This window comes from Crotalus tigris, unplaced genomic scaffold (assembly GCF_016545835.1).
Source record: "Crotalus tigris isolate CLP2741 ecotype Arizona unplaced genomic scaffold, ASM1654583v1 scf7180000017666.27876245, whole genome shotgun sequence".
Lineage (NCBI taxonomy): Eukaryota > Metazoa > Chordata > Lepidosauria > Squamata > Viperidae > Crotalus > Crotalus tigris.
The window spans coordinates 4,682,403-4,704,345 of record NW_024096551.1 but is presented as its reverse complement, the minus strand read 5'-3'; the positions used below and the strand labels follow the sequence as shown (position 1 = coordinate 4,704,345).

At 34.6% G+C, this 21,943-nt stretch overlaps 1 protein-coding gene across 1 annotated transcript in view; it reads left to right on the top strand.

Moving 5' to 3' along the window:
* ANO10 (anoctamin 10) overlaps nucleotides 1-21,391 on the top strand; it is an 80,503-nt gene extending 59,112 nt beyond the window's left edge. The window contains exon 13 of the mRNA XM_039336293.1: nucleotides 20,815-21,391. Coding sequence (XP_039192227.1) covers nucleotides 20,815-20,853 — 39 coding nt within the window. The 3' untranslated portion in view covers nucleotides 20,854-21,391. The remainder of the gene's footprint in view (nucleotides 1-20,814) is intronic.
* The last annotated feature ends 552 nt before the right edge of the window (nucleotides 21,392-21,943 follow it).

Below are 21,943 nucleotides of genomic sequence, written 5' to 3'. Positions count from 1 at the left end.
AAGAGATTTTTTTTGTGGTAGCATTAGATCTCAGATAAATTTCTTTAACCTATGTCCATACATGAGAGGAGAAGAGCCTAATGCTGGGAAAGATTGAGGGCAATAGAAGAAGGGGATGACAGAATGAGGTGGCTGGATGGAGTCACTGAAGAAGTAGGCGTGAGCTTAAATGGACTCCAGAAGATGGTAGAGGACAGGAAGGCCTGGAGGAACATCATCCATGGGGTCGCGATGGGTCGGACACGACTTCGCAACTAACAACAACAACAACAATACCATGAGACTTTTTAAATTTTAAAACCCACAGAGAATCATATGGCCACCTGTTTTGCATGACTAATGATACATCAAAATCTTAATTGTAGGATATGCCAGAGAGAAAAGTTATATATCTGTTCAGTTGATACTTCATGACTTTAGCTCTTATATAATGTAATAATATATTCACTGTTGTGGTCACACCACCCATCTTACACTGTCTGAATAGTGTTATTTCTTTGTGCGGTTAGAACTGTTTCTTTCAGTACGAAAATATTTCCTTTTTATTCACAGTAAGCTCATCTGACTGTAAACAGCAACTTTGCCTCAGGCAGTCAAAATAATCCACTTGTGTATGCAGTATTTTTAAGCAGATTTTAAATATGTAGGCTAGTTCTCATGTTAAAGATATTCTTGAGAACTTGTTTGAAGACTGACAAGTTTTTTAAGTACTTGGATTTTTGTTATAAATCAATAATAACATGGGTAAAAAGTACTTACTACTACATGGGTAGAAAACATTCATGCGTGTTTTTTTGTTAAGCTTAGAAATTTTTGAAAGCTTTTTGACTACAGTCTATTTCTCTCTTTTTCTGTTTTGTACTACTTTTAAACAAACCTGGTTCTTGTTGCTTGATAAGTGTTGGCTGTTTGAGTAAATGTATGGAAGGCCTTAGCGCAGAAGCTTCCAACCTGGTGCCCCCCTCCCCAAATATTGAATTATCCCTGAGCATTTCTCTTATTTGCTGGGTTTGCTGAGAATTGTTCTAAAGGACTTCAAGCCAAATGCTTTTAGAAAAGACAGCCTTAATCTTTCCATTTCTTTGCAGCATTAGCAGTTGGACTGCCACCTTTATATATAAAAAACTAGATAAGGGCTGATACATTTTTCACATATTTATCAGGGAATAAGACTTTGAAGCTGTCAAAAAAGATTTTTACCTTTGGGATAATATATCCAGTACTTGAGGAACATGCATGCAACCATGCACAGAAATAATTAAAAGAAATATAATTCCTGATACAAAAGTTTTTCTGATTCTCAAATAAAAGTTGTAACCGGCTATAGCTGTGGTGCAGAAATTCATAAGCTTCCAATATATTTCAGTTTACTTGATTAGCCTCTCTTTGGAAGATATCTAAGAATGTTCTCCATTATATAAATATGATGTTTATAGTAGAAGAGATTAGAAATAAAATGATAAAATACTCTACTTCTGATATAAACTGTAGACTGCAGAATGAAATACAGTATTATGATAATCTCCCAGGGCATTTTCTTTTCCCATTTTGAAAATATGGTGCAGAATGCATATGTAAAGGAACCACAGTATCTGAATATGACAGTGCATTAAAATTCCAGCCAAACCCAGTTCACCTCAAATAATCCTTGATGGTATTTTTTTTTTAAAAAATCATAATATGCTGAAAGGACTAAACTTAAAAATGTTTTGGAAACATATATACACTGAAACATATTTCTGTTATAAATAATCTGTCAACTCTACAAATGAGCATGGCTGCAGCCATTTTCCTTCTCATTCTAGGTTGCCACATAGAATGGAGGGAGGGGGCTTGCCCAGATGCTTCGTTAGTGAAAATAATATTCTGTCCCATGGGAAACAAGGTCATTGGCTAGGTGTTGCATAAAAAGCTCGCCAAATAATCATATTGGGGAATGTAGTTGCTTGCATAGTTTTTATGGGTGGGACATTTAAATTTGTATTGGAAAATTGTTACTTGTGTATCCAGACTTGGTTTCACTCTTGACATGCCCAATACTTTGTAACTAATAAACATGTTCTTTGAGGAATTTGGAAGCCTCAGAGTTCTGCTTTATTTGTCTCTGTCTGTCGGAACCATGATATAATATTTAATATCATGACTAGATTTCTCCAATATGCAAATAGCAATACTTCCCAACTTCAGAGAATAGAATACTGAATCTGTGTACTTCTTACCCTCTTGAATGAAAGCAGATACCCACAGGCAGATCTCATACGTATATGTGAAATGGGCAGCTATATAAGTGGTCCAAACAATGAAATTGCTGTGCATAGGAGTTTGTGAATTCAGTAACAGTTTCAAAAGCTTAATTTATATGCCACTGTAAGGTACTTTTATTATAAACACTAAAATATTGGATATAATAAAGGAATTGATTTAATAAGTGCTCATTCTTATCAGAGAACACATTCAATTTGATTTAATTAGATTATACATTATAAAGAATTCAAATTGTTTTGAAATATGCTATTTTTATGAACATCATTCTTTAAATAGTCATAAGATCTAGACTTCTAACTAGATGGAATAGCGTACATCGCTCATTTTAGTTATAACATTCAAAATGCCTGGCTCTCAGGGATTTTTATGTAATAGGTAGAAAATGTATTGCATTTTAGAGGAAAGCCTAAAGCAAACTAAAACAAAAAGGAAAAGTTCTCAAAATTGCAAGGCTGTTTGGTGAAACTTGTGGGTGAGCTGAATTTAGTGGACCTTTGCTGTTATTTGTAATTATGTTGGATTGATGTTAAATTAGTTTGCACTTTGAATAAAGAAACTTCTTTCTGTAATATTTTTAATACTCTTTACGTAAGATGATAATGTTCTTGCTTATAAAATTGATATTTGATACATTTTGTTTCCTATCTTAGCTCTCTGTACAATCATATGATTAAATTATTTTTCTCTAATTTTTCTAGTCTAGTCAATCAAAATAGGAGTGAAAATGATTTGAAGTCAAGAACCTTCATTTTTGTTTCTATATTTAGGCTAGGCTAGGCTAGGCTAGGCTAGGCTGGAATGGAATGGAATGGAATGGAACGGAATAGAACAGAATAGAACAGAATAACAGAGTTGGAAGGGACCTTGGAGATCTTCTAGTCCAATACCTTGCACAGGCAGGAAACTCTATACCATTTCAGACAAATGGCTGTCCAATCTCTTCTTAAAAACTTCCAGTGTTGGAGAATTCACAACTTCTGGAGACAAATCATTCCACTGATTAATTGTTCTAACTGTCAGAAAATTTCTCCTTAGTTCTAGGTTGCTTCCCTCCATCCATTGCTTCTTGTCTTACCCTCAGGTGCTTTGGAGAATAGCTTGACTCCCTCTTCTTTGTGCAATCCTTTAGATATTGGAGCACTGCTATTATGTCACCCCAATCCTTTTAATTAAACTAGACATACCCAATTCCAGCAACCGTTCCTTATATGTTTTATCTTTCAGTCTCCTGATCATCTTTGTTGCTTTTCTCTGCACTCTTTCTTGAGTCTCAACACCTTGGCTAGGTGGTGGTGACCAAAATTGGATGCAGTATTTATGAAGAGAGTTTTACCACATAGGCAATGGAAACATGCTTTGTATCATACTTAACAGACTTAAAGCCACTGAAGGCTTTTCTATAGCATTACCAGAAGAAACAAGTCTCTGTTCTTTTTTTCATACCCATACCACTTTCTGTTCCTTGATAAAGTTGATTGAGATGTAGTAAAGCAGTAACTCCTAAAAGACTGAGCCTATTTAAGCTGCAGTGAGATAATTGTAATAAAGACTATTATGACTAGAAAGCATTTACGCTACTGCTTCCTGAAATAATAAAATATAAATAATATCTCAGTAAACACAATATATTTTTATAATTTATTTTATTTCTACTAAATTATGATTTTTATTATTACCAGTTCAAATCAACCCATTGCAGATTGAAGTTTGTATACTGTAATCTACCTCAGGAGTACAGTGCAAAATGGTAGATTGATTTTTTTAAAATTTCCCAGTCTAGTGTGTGATTGGTCCAAAGTCACTCAGATGGCTTACATGCCTAAGGGGGGATTGAATCTGGGGTCTGTTTGTTCCTAATCCATCATTGACTACCATGATATAGACACATGGTAAAGAGTAAAGAGTATGGAATATTAAATTTTCAAATTAGTTTTTCAGATGATTCAGGTTGTATGAACATGGTTCTCCAGGTTTGTGTTGAGCAGGCTCTGTTTCCAAGGAAACAATCTGTTATCATCATGAGAAATTAGAGAGTGTTAAAAAGACAAGATTGCCTTCTGAAAGCACATTATTATATTTAACATCTTATGATCATAGTCATTGAAAAAATTATTTTAGCTACAGAAAAGCTCTGAGCTTTGGCAGTATGATGCTGTAATATATGTACTCAAACAAACTAAAGGTAAAATCATTTGTAAGAAGTTGTTCAGAAATAGTTAATTGTAAGAATTAATGCAGAATAAAACTATAATTGAAGATACAACTGTTGCTGTAAAATTGATTAAAATTAATAAATTCCTGTGAACTTTATAATGTGGCAAGATCTCTCACAATTCTGTATAAACTAAAATAATCCTAATTTCAGATTTTTGCTATATATTTTACCTATTTTATCATTTATAGTAGAATTTATAGTTATTCTCTATTATTTGGATGTCAGTCACTGTCATTAGATGGAGAAAAACAGGGGTAAAGGAAAACTCCTTCTATAACAGAGAATAGCCTTGAAGGACAGTGGGAAGGCAATGAACAGAAAAAGCAGCTTAAATTCATTTCAAGAAACTAACTGGAGAAAATGTCTCAGGCAGACTTATCTCTACTTCACATGAAGATTAAGGATCTATACTTTATTTTCATGTATACTATAGTTCTTCTAATAAAAGTAGCTCAACACCTATACAGCATTGATTTCTTAGCCTGATTTACTCTATAGATATGACAACTTCAGCCCACCTCAGCGGCAAGCTGCTATCCAATAGAGCCTATTATGAGAAAATATTCTCAGTTATAAAGAAGTTCAGAGATGGCCTTGAAGAAGGAATTCAACAATTCCTTAGGTAAACACCATCATAATCCTGGAAAGGATAAGTAAAATAGAATGATAATAGAAGAGCCTGGGGAATTCCACTGCCAATCCTGAGACAACATCAAGGAGCTCATGCAGGGAGATTTTTACATAAGTCCCAATTGATCTCTAGAACCCAACTTAGGGAAAAAGATCTCACATCTGTCAATTTGTGGAACAGCATTTCTGAAAGCTGTAAGATTTCCAAATGACAATGGTCAGATCCCATTCTTGCCCTGGAGTCTCACCTGATGCTAGGCACATTTTTGAGAGGGGAACCCCCTCTCCCTGCTCCAGGCCATGTCTCAGTAATACATGCCAGATCAGCCCTTCCATCTGAGATTAAATCACAGATGAAGGAAGCTTTATTACAGGCTGACTGGCCATGGCCAACTTGCTACAGCCAACTCGCCCCAATTTGCCCAAACATTCCGCAAAGAGGTCACCCATTGAACTAGGTTCTGCAAAGTGGGAGGCTCCTGGGGGTAGTCTAGCATAGGAACAAATTCCCAACCAATGGCTATTTTGAATGGAATAAGTCCAATGCTACTGTGTACTCTATTGTACGCCACTTCAGTGAAAGATAGAATGTCTGCCCAGTTAGTCTGTTGGTAGTTAACATAGCATCTTAAGTATTGTTCTACCATTCCGTTCGTATGTTCTGCTGATTTATTATTAAGATGAAAAGCAGATGAAAGTTCCTGGGTAGACCCAATCAGTTTTACAAAACTCCTTCCAGAATTTTGTGGTAAATTGAACACCCCCCCCCCCCGTCTGATATAATTCTTTTTGGGGCTCCATGGAGTCGATAGATGTGTTTCAAAAACAACCTGGCTGGAAGTCCCGAACAAGCAATTAAATGAGTTTGCTTTGAAAAAAGATTACTGTGTTCCCCCTGCAATTCCACAATAAAATCCATTGCTATCTTCTCCCCGGGTTGGGAAGGATCTGCTACCTGTTGCAAAAACCAGGAGGCTTACCAGGATGTTTTTTCATAGCTGCACAGGTGGCAAGCTTTTTACATAACGTTCAATGTCCTTTTTCATTCCTGGCCACCAAAACAGCCACCACACCAAATGCAAAGTTTTTAGAAAACCAGAATGACTGGTTTGCTCTGCATCATAACTATGTTGAAGGATTTGAATTCTGAGGGAAATCGGAAGATACAGCTTAGACCCCTTCCAGGCTAGCCCAGCTTGAAAGGTTAATAATGATCTATTGTCCCTGAATCAGGGGTTCGACTTTAGTTCCTCCTTGAGCTTTTTCATTAAATGACTATCAGGCTCTTTGTATTGCCCCTGTGTTTGGCTTCTTGTGGTCACTTGAGAAGCTGACTGTGATAGAGGAATGATGGAACTAATAATTTCCTCCCGGCGACTTTTATATTGGGGCATTCTTGATAAGGCATCTGCCAGAATTTTTTTTCCCCCAGGGAGGTATTTTAGAATGAAATTAAAACAATTGAAATACTGTGCCTGGTGAACTTAGTGCCTCTAAGTTCTTTTATATATAAGTGCTTAGTAAAGAATGTGTTGTCTGGGTCCAATTTGCTTAATAGTACACATTAAAATCCTAATCTCTACCCATTTTTCCAGCCATTGATAAAATACATCCCATATTTGTAACTATTCTGAATCTTCTTTTTCTATAATTTTCAATATCAGTCTGTCCATTTCTGCACAGTATTTTCATGATTATCTCTTCTTAAGATAGTGTTTCTTCATTTTTCCAGTGCTGGGCAAATACAATTTTTGCTGCTGTTAATAATGTCCTAACTGACCAGCAACTCTCTGGAACTCCTGAACATATTCTTTTGCTGGGCGCCTTTTGCTTCAGTGGTGAATCTCCTTTTCCACCTGCAGTGCTTGGGATTCATCCTCAAATCATGCCCTCAATTGCTCCATGAATAGGTTTGCCTCCATTAACTCAGGAGTCCCCTGGTCATGAATGCTGGTCACCCACTCCACTGCTTCTCCCTCTAAGTTGGCCTCCACTGCATTCACCATCATAGCATCATCAGGGTATGCATAAGTGTATCAATCAAAGTGGGCCCACACTTGATTTAAGAAGAAAGGCAGCTTCTCAGGATCCCCATTGAATGTGGGCTTGATAGGAGGTAGTTCTGTAGGCTGTGGTCCAAGTATACTGGTTGCTGAGCCACTTGTCGGTCCTGGGGCCGCAGCCATATCACTCTCTGGAATTCCCTCTGCTGGACCCTTTGGTTTGCAGGACAAGACTGCTACAGAGAGCTTGGTTGGGATCCGGGACTTGACATTACTGCTGTTTGACTGTGGGCCTCAGCAACGGGACTGGGACTTCAGCAAGGTGATGAAAGTGATGGGTAGATTTTTTCTTTGCCCCCATCAAGCACACTCACTGTGGTAGGAACCACCTCTTTGACTTCCAATTGGTTGAATTTCTCCTTCAGCTATTCAACTGAGGGACTGTGGAGTGCTGCCTGGTACTTCCACTCCATGGATTTGTTCCATCCAGTCAACCCCTTCCCTTCTTTTGCACTGCAGATGAAGGACCATGGGACAAAATCAATAAGAGCTCCTCTTCAGCAGTCTTAGGAGTGCTTCTGCATGAGGGGTTGTCTCATAGTCCCCTCCTGTGGTACCAACTTTCCAGGTTGGATTACCCTGGTCTTCGGTTAAGCCCCTGCCAGTAGCACTTCCTCGGTAGCCAGAGCAGCTCCCTATGTCTGACAACTGAAACCCCGCTACAACCAGCGATGGATTCATCTTTCTTCTCCATCTCAAAATCTTTGCTGAACCTTTGCCATCTTCCCAAAGTGGTGGGTAGGTGGCTGGAGCTCAGCACTCCAGAGAAAATGAAGTTTTTAGGAATTTAATGTCCTGATTCCGATAGATAGAATCAAATAAATCAGAATTCTGAGGCTAGAGGCTTTCTCAAACATGTTTATTGGATATAAAATATTGGCACGATCAAAAGTGAAACCAAGTCTCAAATTCCCTCCAAAGAGTTACACTACTACAAAGTCAAACTTCCCACTACAGTGCTATGCAATCATCCATGTTCCCCAATAGAGTAGTTTGGCGGGTTTTCTAACAAAATGCTCAACCCTCTAACATAACCAATAGAATGACTTTGGTTCCCACGGGACACAGAATTGTTTAGACTAGCAAAGATACTCCCTCCCATTCATGTGGCAACCTAGAACGAGCAAAATGACTGCAGCCAGATTCACTGTAGAGTTGATACCTTCCGAGGAAATTAGTTATCTGATTACCTCTAACTAGTTCTTAGTTCCTTATTGTGTTCTTAATTCAACTTTTTGGGCTGAAGCTGGAATGATTTCAATTGAAATTCATGCTTAAACAGCATGTTAGTTACCAGCTCAAACTAATTTTCAACCAGATTGTCTGGTTTTGATTCTTCAAGATGAATTCTAGACTTCTTAGCAAAAAATACTTGGTGCCATTCTAAACCACTGTGGATTTAACCCCACTGTATCATTATATTCTCATCATACAATATACATTTTAGTGTTATTTACATACTTTTATACTTTTATAGTTATCTTGTTATCTATAGCATTTTAAGTATTATTGTAATATTTATTTTTATAGGATTCTCTAATATTTTAATTTTGTTTTCTATAATTTTACATTAATAATTTTAACTTTATCTAATTTTTAAATTTTCATTTTAAAGTGATTGCTATTTTATTAGTTCTACACTAGTCTATTATTGAAATTAATATGTATGTATTTTGAATAATGAATATTTTCAGATTACAAATGTAAGCTATAAAACAGTATGAAAGTTTACCCTGACATATTCCAACCATATTACTACATACTATATGTAATAATAATAATAATAATATCATCATCATCATCATCATCACTAAATAACATCTCCCTATCTCGGGTCCTTAGGAAGGACTCGATAGGTGGATAAAAATGCCAAAACCAGTCTCAACATCTTGCTGGCTGTGACAAATACTAATAATCAATTTGCATGCTATCTGGCTCTCAATGAATCTGGGTGATTCACAATAAAAAGATCATAATACTCAACAAAAAAATAAAGATAAACGATGGCAAACTGATGAAGTAAGGTCTCATTCTCCCTTGCCAAAAACCTGCGTAAAAAGTCAAGTTTTCACAGCTTTTAGTAGGTAGGACTCAGGAGAGTTCTTTAAAAAAGTAATGTATATAATTATCTATTAAAAATAAGAAACCTGATTTCTTACACGTTTAGAAAATAATCTACTTTTCTCAATGATTGGTTTTTTTTATTAACTGATTATATACTATCAAGTTAGTGTTGACTCTTAGCAACCACAAAGATAGATTTTCTCCATGACAATTTCCCTCTAACTTGGTTTACCTATCATCATTGCAACTAAGTCCATTTATTTTTATACTTTGTACAACCTGCAATGAGTATTCAATGTTGTTCAACTTAAAGCAATATCATTACAGTATCACATATACTATTGTCCTGATCTATAAATTGTTTTATTAATTTCTAGTAGGCTCAAGAATGTCATTTAATCTAGTTTCTCAAAGTGCACCAAATTAATTTTAAGCAATTAAAAGATTATAAGAAAGAAGCTGAAATCCTCGGTTACTGACAATTGTTTACAAATTTGGACCTATAGTTATATTTTTATTGCTTTTATCTAAATTTCACTGTTTAACATTGCCTAAAACCATCTACTTTTAATAGCTATTGTGTCATAAAGCTGTGAGATTTGGCAGCTCTGTGCAGTCCCTTTTAAAACTTCAGTTTTGTGACTGCTTATGATTTTAATGATGATTATTAAGTAAATGATATGTAAAGTGAGGAATTTGTTGTCATATGCCAAATCCAAACCCATTTATGGATAGAAATTTGTATAGTACAAGCGCTGTTCAGCTGAGTCTTAAAAATTCTGCAAATTGATTCATTTGTATTGATTTATTAATGAACAGCTGCGGAACTGAGCAAAAACAGTTCATGAAAAACTGATATAAAACTGAATTATATATTTTTCACTGCTGACTTTTGAAACCATTAAGTTTCTTTACTATGACAAATATGCTATTTAAGCATATTGGTGGAAAGTTAGGCAATGGTTAGGCAAAACCTTTGGTTGTCAGAAGCCATGCACAGTGTTGGGAAGAGAGATGTAGAGGCCATAGTAGATAGGATGATAATGCAAGTAACAAGGTATCTATATTCTGATTTGCCCCAATTTTAAAAGGGGATAAAATGGGTGGACTTGCTTGTTTTAAGCATTACAGATTAGTAGAATATTGTTTTAATGAGTTTTGTCTTCTCGTAAAATAATGAGCAACTGTGCTGACTTTTGACAATTACTAATAGAAGAAGTTCCAATAGAGTTGGGGGAATGTGAACCTGGGCTTTCCTGGTGCGTGTGCAGCACCTTAACTGCTAACACACTGATTCTATTCGCTATTTCATCTTTTCCAGTGACTATAGTTTGCATTGAAGCGGAAGGATTCAGTTCAGTTTTTCTCAACAGTAGAAGTAGAGTAGTAGCTCACAAATAGTTTCAATTCCCTGCTTCATTCAGCACAGAATGAAGAGACTCTTTCCTCCCGTGAAAATAGTAAGATGAAAAAGCAGGTCCAGATTTGAATTACAGCAGAAAACCAAGTATTGGATTATTTCCTCACACATGCCATCCCAATATCCTGATCTGAATTGGCCCTCTTCTTTAGCTACTTTTTAATAGTATTAGTAGTCACATATTTTAATTGATTAGTCAAAAGACCAATTATTATATCAAAATAGGTTTAAATAAGTTCATTTGTTTTCCAACCATCTCAATCTATTCTAAAAAAAGCAATCTCTCAGTTATGGAGCCTTAATTATAAACTTGGTAATGCTGCCAATTACATTTACATTTACTTCCCAAAAGGAGATCAGGCAACCTAATATTTATGACTCATTTAACTGTTCTAACTAGTAAATATAGATACTAGGTTCTCACTGAGGCATACTACATAAATGACAATCAAATAGAGCATACATAATATTTTCAATAAATGTGCTTTCCTTTTTTTTAAAAAAAATTATTAAATGTTTTAAAAAAAACAAAGTAAAAATAATCTAAAAGGAAAAGGAAAAGCAAGAAATCAAAAAGAAAGCTAAAAATGCAAAATAAATAAATAAAAGAAAAATAGAAAAAAATACAAAGAAGTGGCTTTTACTCTTCTTTACAGCAGTTATAAGTACAATTATAAATTTAGCTCTTTATCCAAGATAACTACATACCTTCAGGGCTTTTTTGTCATAGAACAGAGTTCCGGCATCTTTTTTCGATGGATTTTCCAAAGTTGCATTCTTTTTCTATTATTTCCCTTCCTATCCTTGTTTGTTTTGAAAATGCCCCTCTGGCGGTATGGTGTGAGTGGGCTCCCCTCCGACACTGTTTGCCTCCTCTAGGAGGAGCCATGAGACATCAGAGCACCACAGCCAGACCGTGGCTTCATTGGCTGGGTTGGACCATGTGGTGTGGAAGTCGATGGTGGCGGTGGGAGACACATAAACATGGAGGCCATCTTTCACGAAAGGGTGAGCGAGCCTTTTGCCTTCCCTTACAGAAGGTGGGGTGTGAGGTTAAAAAAGAGGCAAAGTGAGAGGAAAGAAAGGCGCTGGTGTGAAAGTTTGCCCGACAGCGAAACTTTGCTGTTTCGGTTCTTTGGGTAGTTCAAAGGCTGGGATGTGTACGAAAATCTCTTTTTAGTCTTTTATACTTTATATTCAAACTGCAGAGGGGAAGAATAAGAATAAAGCCAATGTCTTGTGATTTGGAGATGATGATGATAATAATAATAATAATAATAATAATAATATATTAATTATGTATTAGTCAGATGTAAAGGTAGACCTATAGCATGAGGTTTAATCAGATCTATTTATTAAATTGGGTTTAACTTAAAAGGGCAAATTAAAAATAATCTGTTCACCGACAAAGTTTCAACTTTAATTTGTTTCAAGTCAATATCCATATTAAACTCCAAATGTAAATTTTTTCACCTTGTTTGACAACTTCTTAAAAATAATCCAATCTTTTACAAGCAACCAAATTTTATTGGGCCAATTTCATTCCACATAGAAAACTGTCATTTCCTCTCATTAAATTAAATAGATGTATGCCAGTGGTAAATGTCCCAAAAGATTAATAAAATGCCTTCCGGTGGCGCTGCGTTGCCGATGGTGGCTACTTTGTAGCCGTCCATCTGAGACAGCGTTAAAACCACCGAAGAGAGCAGACATCAGCTGTTCCATGGTTTGAAACCTCTTTCCTGGGCAAAAGGAAAGAGGTGAGTTTTTTTTACCCCGGATAGTGGTAGAGCCTCTGAAACCCCAAGGTGATTTTTTTGGGGTGAAGGGCGAGCTCCCATGGAGTCCAGGGCTTCTCCGCTTCTCAGATGTTGTTTTTGGGACAAAGCAAGACGCCGCTCCCACATCTGCAATTAAAGTAAACTGGTGAGTCGATTTTGAAGCGGACAGAGCTGATCAGTGGATTATATTTTTATGATTTATTTGGACTTTAACTCCATAGAATTATACTCTTTTTTTTTCTTATAGTGAGGGAAAGTAAAATGGCGATGAGAGGTTTCTCTCCTTTTTTTTAAGTGCGCGCAAGGAAAGTGAAAGGACTTTTGTTACTTTATTTTTTCAGAAACTTTTGGGACTTTGGGTGTTTGTAAGAGGAGGAATATTTCTTCTTCTTACAGATAGAAAAGGGGTTTTTTTCTTTTTGTTTCTTTTTTTGGTCTTTCGGATTTTTTTTTAAGGAGAAAAATCTTTTTTAAAATGGCTTCGAAGCGTCAAGCGATCTCTGCTGTGCCTAAGGTGGCTTCTTCTCCGGCAATATTACCAGTTCAACAACCTAAATCTAGATCACCACCACCCTCCCCGTCTGTACCACCACTCACGGTAAAAGATATTCAAGATGTTATGGGAAACATTGTATGTCAAATTAGAGAAGAAATGAAGGAGCTTTTAGAAGAGAGAAACAAAGTCTTGAGGGAGGATATAGTACTGGCTTTGAAAGGACTTGCTTCTGTTGTTGAAAAGTTGGATTCTTGTATGGAGGATGTTGCAGATAAAGTGGATTTATTGGAAGATAGGGTTGAAAGTGTTGAAAAAACGGTGGAAACTTCACAGGATGAAATTATTATGTCTCAGTACAGAGAGATGGAGTTCGCTTTAAGAATCAGGGGCTTGAGGGAAAACATGCAAGAAAATCTGAGAGAGGTGGTGGCAAATGATATTGCTGTGATTTTGGACAGGGATCCAGAGGAAATATTTAGAGAAATAGAAAAAATATTCAGAGTCAATTCGTGGATTGCAAAGCAGAGAAATTTGCCAAGAGATGTGGTGATTTATTTTGGAAAAAGATCTTTATGTAATGAAATTATACAAGCATTTTACAACAAGAGATTCCAGATTGCTGCTCAGGATGTTATAATCTTAAAGGAGATTCCATCAAAAATTTTAAGGAGAAGAAAGGACTTTGCTTTTTTATCAGATGAACTTAAAAAGCGACAGATGCCATTTAGTTGGGATATCCCAATTGGAACTGTGGTGAGTCACGTGGGGACACGTTATAGACTTAATACTGTTTCTAAGGCAAGAGAGTTTTATATTTCGGTCCTGGGAGCGTGCTCATCACCATTCTTAATGTTCAAAGCTCTGGAAGTGAAGGAGGGAGAGAAGTTGGTTGAAGATGCTGTATCAATGAAAGCTGGAAAATTACAGACTGAGTTGTTACAGCAATCTGTTGAGATGAAAGAACAGAGAATAACCCGAGCAGCTCATAGATGAAAAGAAAAGGAGCAGCAGAAGAAGGAAATCAAAGAATCTACACAAGAATTTGCTTCTGAGCCTGTGGGAGGAGCAAGACCTAAGAGATCTTCATTGGTCCAATCTTCGATGGTAGATCTTCAAGCAGTCTTCTCCAGGCTAATAGATGGAGGAGATGGCAAAGCTCCTGACCTGGAATGTTAATGGCCTCAATTCTCCACAGAAAAGGAAGAAAATATTTCATTATTTGAAGCAATATAATAATGATATTGTTTGTTTGCAGGAAACCCATATTATTTTAAAGGATCAAAAATATTTGATCAATGCTCGATTGGGTTCTCATTTTGTATCTTCTGCCCCTGGGAAAAAAGGAGGTGTTGTCATTTATGTTAAGAAAAATTTGTCAGCTGTATTGATAGATTCTGATCCTCAAGGGAGATATGTTATGATTGAAGTGGGAATGTATGGTAAGAACCTGCTTATAGTGGGTTTGTATGCTCCTAACCAACAACAAGAACAGTTTTATAGATTTTTACATCAAAAATTGATTTCATTGGATTATAGATCTGTTATTTTGATGGGGGATTGGAATGGAGTTTTGGATACACATAGAGATAAGAAAGGACTTTCTACTTCTTTCAAGCAAGCTAAACTACCTAAGGCTTTTTTTATTTGAAAGATGATTTGGAATTGAGAGATATTTGGTGGGAATGCAATATGGAAAACAGAGATTTCACTTTTTTTCTGATAGACACCAATTGTTTTCAAGAATTGATTTTTTTTATTACAACGGATTTATATTTCAGAGTAAAAAAATGTAAAGACTTTCCCAAGGACATTGACAGATCATAGTCCTGTATGGATGGAATTGGTTGCTGAGAAAGAGGAGAGAAGATCGTGGAGGTTGAATGAAAATTTATTTAGATAAGCGAATGTTCAGAAACTTAGAGAGTATTTAAAGGAATATTTTATATTAAATATGCATAAGGGAACCTCAATGGCAATGGTTTGGGATGCTAGTAAGGCTTATATACATGGGGTTCTGATTCAAATGAATAAGGCTTATAGGCAAAAACAGATGCAAAAATGCAAAGAACTGGAAGATGAGATTAAAATAAAAGAAAAAGCATTAATTTTGAATCCTTCAGATAAGAATGTAAAGGCTTCTATAAATTTGCTTAAAACACAGTTTAATATGTTAATGGCTGATCAGGCTGCAACTAATTTACTTTATATGAAACATAATACATTTTGTAATGCAAATAAGCCAGGTAGGTGGTTGGCTTATCAATTAAGGAAGAAACAGAGGTTGAGAATTATAGACAAAATAAATTATAATGGTAAAGTGGTTTTTCAGAAAGAATTGATTAGAAAATCTTTCTTAGACTTTTATACAAAATTATATATGGGTAAAAAGGTACAGAGCTCAGATATAGATAAATATTTACAAGATGCTCATTTTCCTAAATTATCAAATGATCAAAGAGATGAGATTAATGGATTGATTACTTCACGGGAAATTATTATAGCAATTAAACAATTAAAAGCTGTTAAAGCACCTGGCACCGATGGATTGACATCAATTTATTATAAGACTTTAAGTGAGGAGATGATAGAGCCCTTAAAGGAACTTTTTAAAAATATATTATTGGGCTTAGAGACTCCCCCATCTTGGGGAAGGGCTTTTATATCTCTGATTCCAAAAGAGGATCAAGATCTTACTTTACCTAAAAATTATAGACCTATATCTCTTCTGAATATAGATTATAAAATTTTTTCAAAAATTCTAGCTAATAGACTTATGATAGTACTGAATCAAGTGATACACACTGATCAAACAGGTTTTATAACTGGGAGATATATGAAGAATAATGTTAGACAAATTGTTAATTTAATAGAATATTTGGATTAAAAACAATCAGATTTCTGCAGGATTGATTTTTTTAGATGCTGAGAAAGCCTTTGATCAGTTAAATTGGCAATTTATGTTAAGGTTGGTTGAAGAGATGAATTTTGGAGATAAAATTTTGCAAGCTCTTCGAGGCATTTATCAAAAACAATCGGCACAACTTATAATTAATGGAGGTTTATCTGAGGTTTTTCAAATTGGAAAGGGTACAAGACAGGGTTGTCCATTGTCTCCTTTGTTGTTTGTTTTAACATTGGAAATTTTGTTGATTAAAATTCGTGAATCATCTAAAATAAAGGGAATAATGATTGATAAGAATGATTATAAATTAAGAGCTTTTGCAGATGATTTGGTTATTACCTTGTCTCAACCAACTTATTCTGTATTGGAGTTGTTACGTTGATAAACCAATTTGGACAAGTTTCTGGTTTTAAAGTTAATAATAATAAAATTAAAATACTATCTAAAAATATGACTAATTTGGATAAGGAGATGTTGGTTAAATTGACGGGCTTTGAAATTGTAAAAAAGGTCAAATATTTGGGGGTTTATATAACTGCTTCTAATGTGAAATTGTATAAAAATAATTATGAAATGTTATGGTTTAAAATACAGAAGGATTTGAATGATTGGAAAAAATTGCAATTATCTTTGTTAGGGAGAATTGCTGCAGTTAAAATGAGCGTTTTGCCAAAATTTCTTTCAAATGATACCTATTTTAAAGAAAGAGGCAAATTTAGAAGAATGGCAGAAGGGTATCAATAAATTCATTTGGGTGGGGAAAAAACCAAGAGTAAAGCTTAAAATTATACAAGATGTTCGAGAGAGAGGTGGACTCAAGGTGCCGAATTTGAAATTGTATTATGATGCAGTTGTTTTAACATTGATTAGTGATTGGATCAATTTAACAAATTTAAATATACTTTTTTGGAGGGATGGGATTTATTATTTGGATGGCATGCGTATTTAATTTATAATAAAAAGGTGGATGGGGGTTTTAAGTCCCATATTTTAAGAATTGCTTTATTGCGTGTCTGGAAGAAATATTATAGATCAGACTCTAGAATACCGTTGTGGGGAATTCCAGGGCACGCAATAGAAGGGATAAGGAAAGGAGTGAAAATGGATAGCATTTCTTATAAACAATTACTTAATTGGAAAGGGAATAATTGGCAATTAAAATCTATGGAGGAATTAGTGCAAGAAAATATTAACTATTCTTGGTTCCAGTATAGGTAATTATTAGAAAGGTGGAGAATAGATCAAAAAGTGGGTTTTATTAGGGAAGATGTGAATTTCATGAAACAAATTAAAGATCAAAGTCGAACTCATATAAAAAGAGTTTATAGTGTCTTAGTGGAATTGGATTCAGAAACAGAACTAGTTAAAGATTGTATGGTTAAATGGGCTCAAAATTTTGATGAGCCGATTTTATTAGACACATGGGAGATGATTTGGGTGAGGAATGTTAAATTTACTCAAGCTCAAAATTTACGAGAAAATTTTTACAAAATGTTTTATAGGTGGTACCTTGATCCACAAAAGATGTCTTGTATGTATCCAAATGTGCAGCCCAAATGTTGGAGATGTGGCTGTTTGGATGCAGCGTATTATCATATTTGGTGGTCATGTAGAAATATAAAGGCTTTTTGGGTCAAGATTTGATGGAATATTCAGAAGATTTTTAATAGAAGGATAAAATTTACACCACAATTGTTTCTGTTAGGTATTATTGATGATTGTGATGGTAAAGAGATTATTTTAATGTTGAATTTAATTACAGCAGCAAGGTTGCTGATTGGGCAATATTGGAAGAAGGACTTTTTGCCTACTTTAGAAGAATGGTTTCTTAAAGTTTTTTATTTATCTGAAATGGCAAAAATTTCAGCTTATCTGAAAGACCAATTGCAAGAGAGATATATTTCGGTGTGGAAAAGATGGGTGAATTTTATACAGAATAAATATATTAGAAAGTATTATTTAGCTTTTGAATAACTTATGTTTAAGGGTAATGGTAATTTTTGTTTTTATGTATTGGAGTTAAAAGTATTTAAAATCTTGTTTTTTGAATGTATGTATAATTGTTTGATGTTTACTTAAGTTGTATGTTTTTTGTTGTTTTTTTTCCTTTTTTTTTTAATCCTGTATTCAGCTCTGGGAAGGAGGGGGGAGGGTGATGGGGGGTGGGTGGGAGGGGGGGAGTATTTTATTGTAAAACCTTAAAAATGCCTTCTTGTAATTTAAAGCTACTCAGTGCATGGTAACATTAATAGTATTAACTTACCTTGAATAAAAGCCTAATCTTTTAGATACACTAAAAATTGAAGGGTTTTTTTTTCATCTACAAAGGTAAACCTTGTAGGGTAGGCAAGGCAGATTGTATGGCGTGTGTGAGTTCTGGCACCTTTTTTTTTTTAACAAAAAAAGCACTGCATACCTCTATTGTGGATAGTGATACATATTTATATATTTATTCATGCAAGTAATCTTGCTGTGGTTATCATATACAAAAACAAAGCTTTTTTCCAATTGTTTATCCGTCAGTTCCAAGAGAAAGATATCTGATTTCAGTTATATGTTAATATTTAAAATTGTGTGACTCAGAGTATTTTAAAGATTAATATACAATTAAAACGAATGACTGTGAACATTTTTTTCCTGATAGGTATTTTCTAGAATCACTTGTATATCATCATGGAGCTTAGCAGTTCAAATCTTGCCTTGATAAATTCAGGACCATAGTTAAATATTTTCTTGTTTTAATTGAGCTTTGGTTCTTAGCCAGCCATTTTAGAAATTCAGTGTTTATAAATAACTCTGGATAAGTTTGAGTACTGACATGCAAGACTCTACATGATTTTCTTGGCCAGTTGCTCAACTAAAAATAGGTAAAAATATAACAGAGCACGTAGCATCAGACTTATAAAAATATTTATCCAAAGATGGGGAGAGGGCAGAGATATGCTTAAGCAGAATCTGGGTAACCTACTCAGATACATTTGTAGAGTCTTCCACCAATAATTAAAGGTTTTGATTAAGACATGATATTATATAGAATTGGTTATAGATACCATTATTCAAATCTGAGAAAACTACTCTTTAGAACTTGGAACATCCTAGCTAAATTAGTTTTCTTTTTCTTCCATGAATTACTTATTCCGTAACAATCAAAAATAAAAGTAAAAGTGTATTTTGGACATTATGCAATCTCAGAGTCTTCTGAATTTACTTCTAATTGTCCTCTTAAAAATTAAATTATGTTTGTACATATATGGAAATTTAATTATTTGTGCAATAAATTTATATGACCACCCATCTCATATATATGTGTCTGAATGGATAACAATTAAAAACAGAATAAAAGCAGCAACCAACAATTTAAATAGCAGCTTAGAACACACCATCTGCTTTCCATCACCTTTATGTTGAGCCCTCTATTAATTATGAAATTTTATTTATTTTATAGCCACCCATTTCACAAGAAGTGACTATGAGCAGTGTACAGCAGATGTGTTCAGTATGTTCATAGTGAAAAATATTTTCTACCAATTTCTTAATCATAGAATAATAAAACATAGAATAATAGAGTTGGAAGGTCTTGAAGATTTTCTAGGCCAATCCCATGCTCATATAGGGAATCCTATACCATTTCGGACAAATGGCTGTCCAGTCATTTGAAAACCTCCAGTGATGGAGCACCCACAACTTTCAGAGGCAAGCTAATTAAGTCTTCTCACCGTCAGAAAATTACTCCTTAATTCTAGGCTGAATCTCTCTTTAATGACATTCCACCCATTATTTGTCCTGCCCTTTTTATTACTAGTTGATGGTCCACATGTAGAAAGGAGCATTTATCATTAAAACTGTTTCTGTTTTAAACAAGAAACAGATGCCTAGTGGTTCAAGCACAGATCAAATGATTCCTATACTGGGAAGAGGCTGCTAAGAACTTGTTCTATAAACATGAATGATTCCCATAAATACTTTCAGATTTGAGACTCACATGTTGCAGGCAAGCTGGGAAGTGAGCTTGTAAAAAATAAAATGTAAATACAATAAAGTGCACTTAGCAAAATCATTTCTTAAAATATATGATTTTTACTTTCTGTACTTTTTGTCAAATAATGGGAGATTGAGGAGTTAGCAGGGTTTGATTTTTTTTTAAAACTGTCACAGGTTTATGTTATATCAAAGTTATGAATTATCTAAAATACACAGATTGCTCATAAATTATTAGCTTAATCTTACTACACTGTATGCATGGACTACTCAAGAAAGGCTGGTATAGAGCAAATTTTTAGGCTTGATAATTTGAGCTGCATTGTGAAATTATGATTTAGAAACTGATATTCATTTCCGGTCTTCCATATCAGAGCCATTGTAGCACAGTGGTTAAAATGCAGTATTGCAGGCTACTTCTGCTGCCTGCCACTGCCAGCAATTTAGCAGTTCGATTCTCACCAGCTCAAGGTTGGTGAGCCTTTCATCCTTCTGAGGTTGGTAAAATGAGGACTGTTGCAATATGCTGACTCTGTAAACCGCTTAGAGAGGGCTGTAGAGCACTGTGAAGTGGTATATAAGTCTAAGGGCTATTGCTATTCCTGACTATAATGAAATAATAATAGACAATAATACACATATTAAAATTGACTAGAAAACTATAACAGAGCAGTTACATTTCAGACATACAATCAAACATGATTGTCCATATATTAAATATATAGAAAGCTATTCTGACTGCTTGTCTGCTACTGTGTCATGTTCATACTGCTGGCAACAATATATACATTCTTAAATGTTCCATTTACTCTTGTCTCAGCCATCTATGATCTCTCCATTTATATTGGGGCAGAATGGAGAATGATGTATTTTTTTAATTGATTTCAAATTATAATTTGTGGCAATATTGATGAAACAACTTTTTTTTTTCTTCATTCTGTTTATAAATGGATGGTGTTTATAATTTTTCTAATGCTTATGTCTTATGATTTCCTTTCAGCAAATGAAATTGGCTGCAGAGTCTCTGAAAGAATCCTAAGATGATAAACTGAACAGTTGCAGAAGTATATTCTATATTCTATACAATAGTAAGAACAAGAAATACATCCTTTCATATGATTTCAAACTGTGATATCAAGGATTTTATCTTTATTCATTATAAAAATCTCAGTGTAACTGTTTTGCATATTACAATATACACCATAGAAACTGATTAAAGCGATTCTTCTTAGAACTCATAGTCACTACTCTGGTTTGCAATTTCTTAAGATTCTTATGCTAATTCAGTAAGCATAACCATAAATCTGAGCTACAGCTTTGGAATGTAACTGCAATATATAAATTCATATTCCTATGGCATCTTCATGTTAAGTATATTTTGTCTCTTTGTAGAAGGCTTACTACACACTCTGCTATTGAAGAAATTTTGTTTTCTGTAAAATATAATACATAAATTTCAAGTTAGGATCCAGAGTTAAGTACTTTGTGTCAATATATGTACTGTAAAACATATATGGTGTTTTAACTTGAATGATTATTCTCAATTAAAATGATTAATAATTGAATTGAATTATTAATAATTGAAATTATTAATTTCAAAGAACTGGAAAATGTTTTTTGCAGGAAGCTCAGTTAACTTGATTCATTGCCAAGCTACGCCCTGCTTATATAATCTCTTTTCTCAGCATTTATTTTCCTGGGTCATTAAAAATAGGCTGCAGTAAAGAATAATTTAATCTACTAGCAGAGTTATATTAAACTGTTCATTGTAATTCCCATTTCCCTCTTGTGCATACAGGAACATTTGTCTGTCCCAAGTGCTTTTTTTTTATTTTAGAGTAACTTTTAAACAATGATAGTCTTTATGGCCAACATTTCTTTCCATAGCATTATGATATGGCAAATAACTTGCTTTTTAATAAAACATTTTGCAGATAAATTGTAGTTCATTAACATTTCCTTCCATTTCTGTTGGAGAATGGAAGACTGCAGTACAAGAACTCCTCAGGTTATGACCATTCATTCAGTGACTGTTCAAAGTTATGACAAAGGGACTTAAGAACGGCATTCAAAGTTCTGGCCATTGCAGCGCCCCTGTAGTCACATGAATACAATTTGAGCACTTAGCA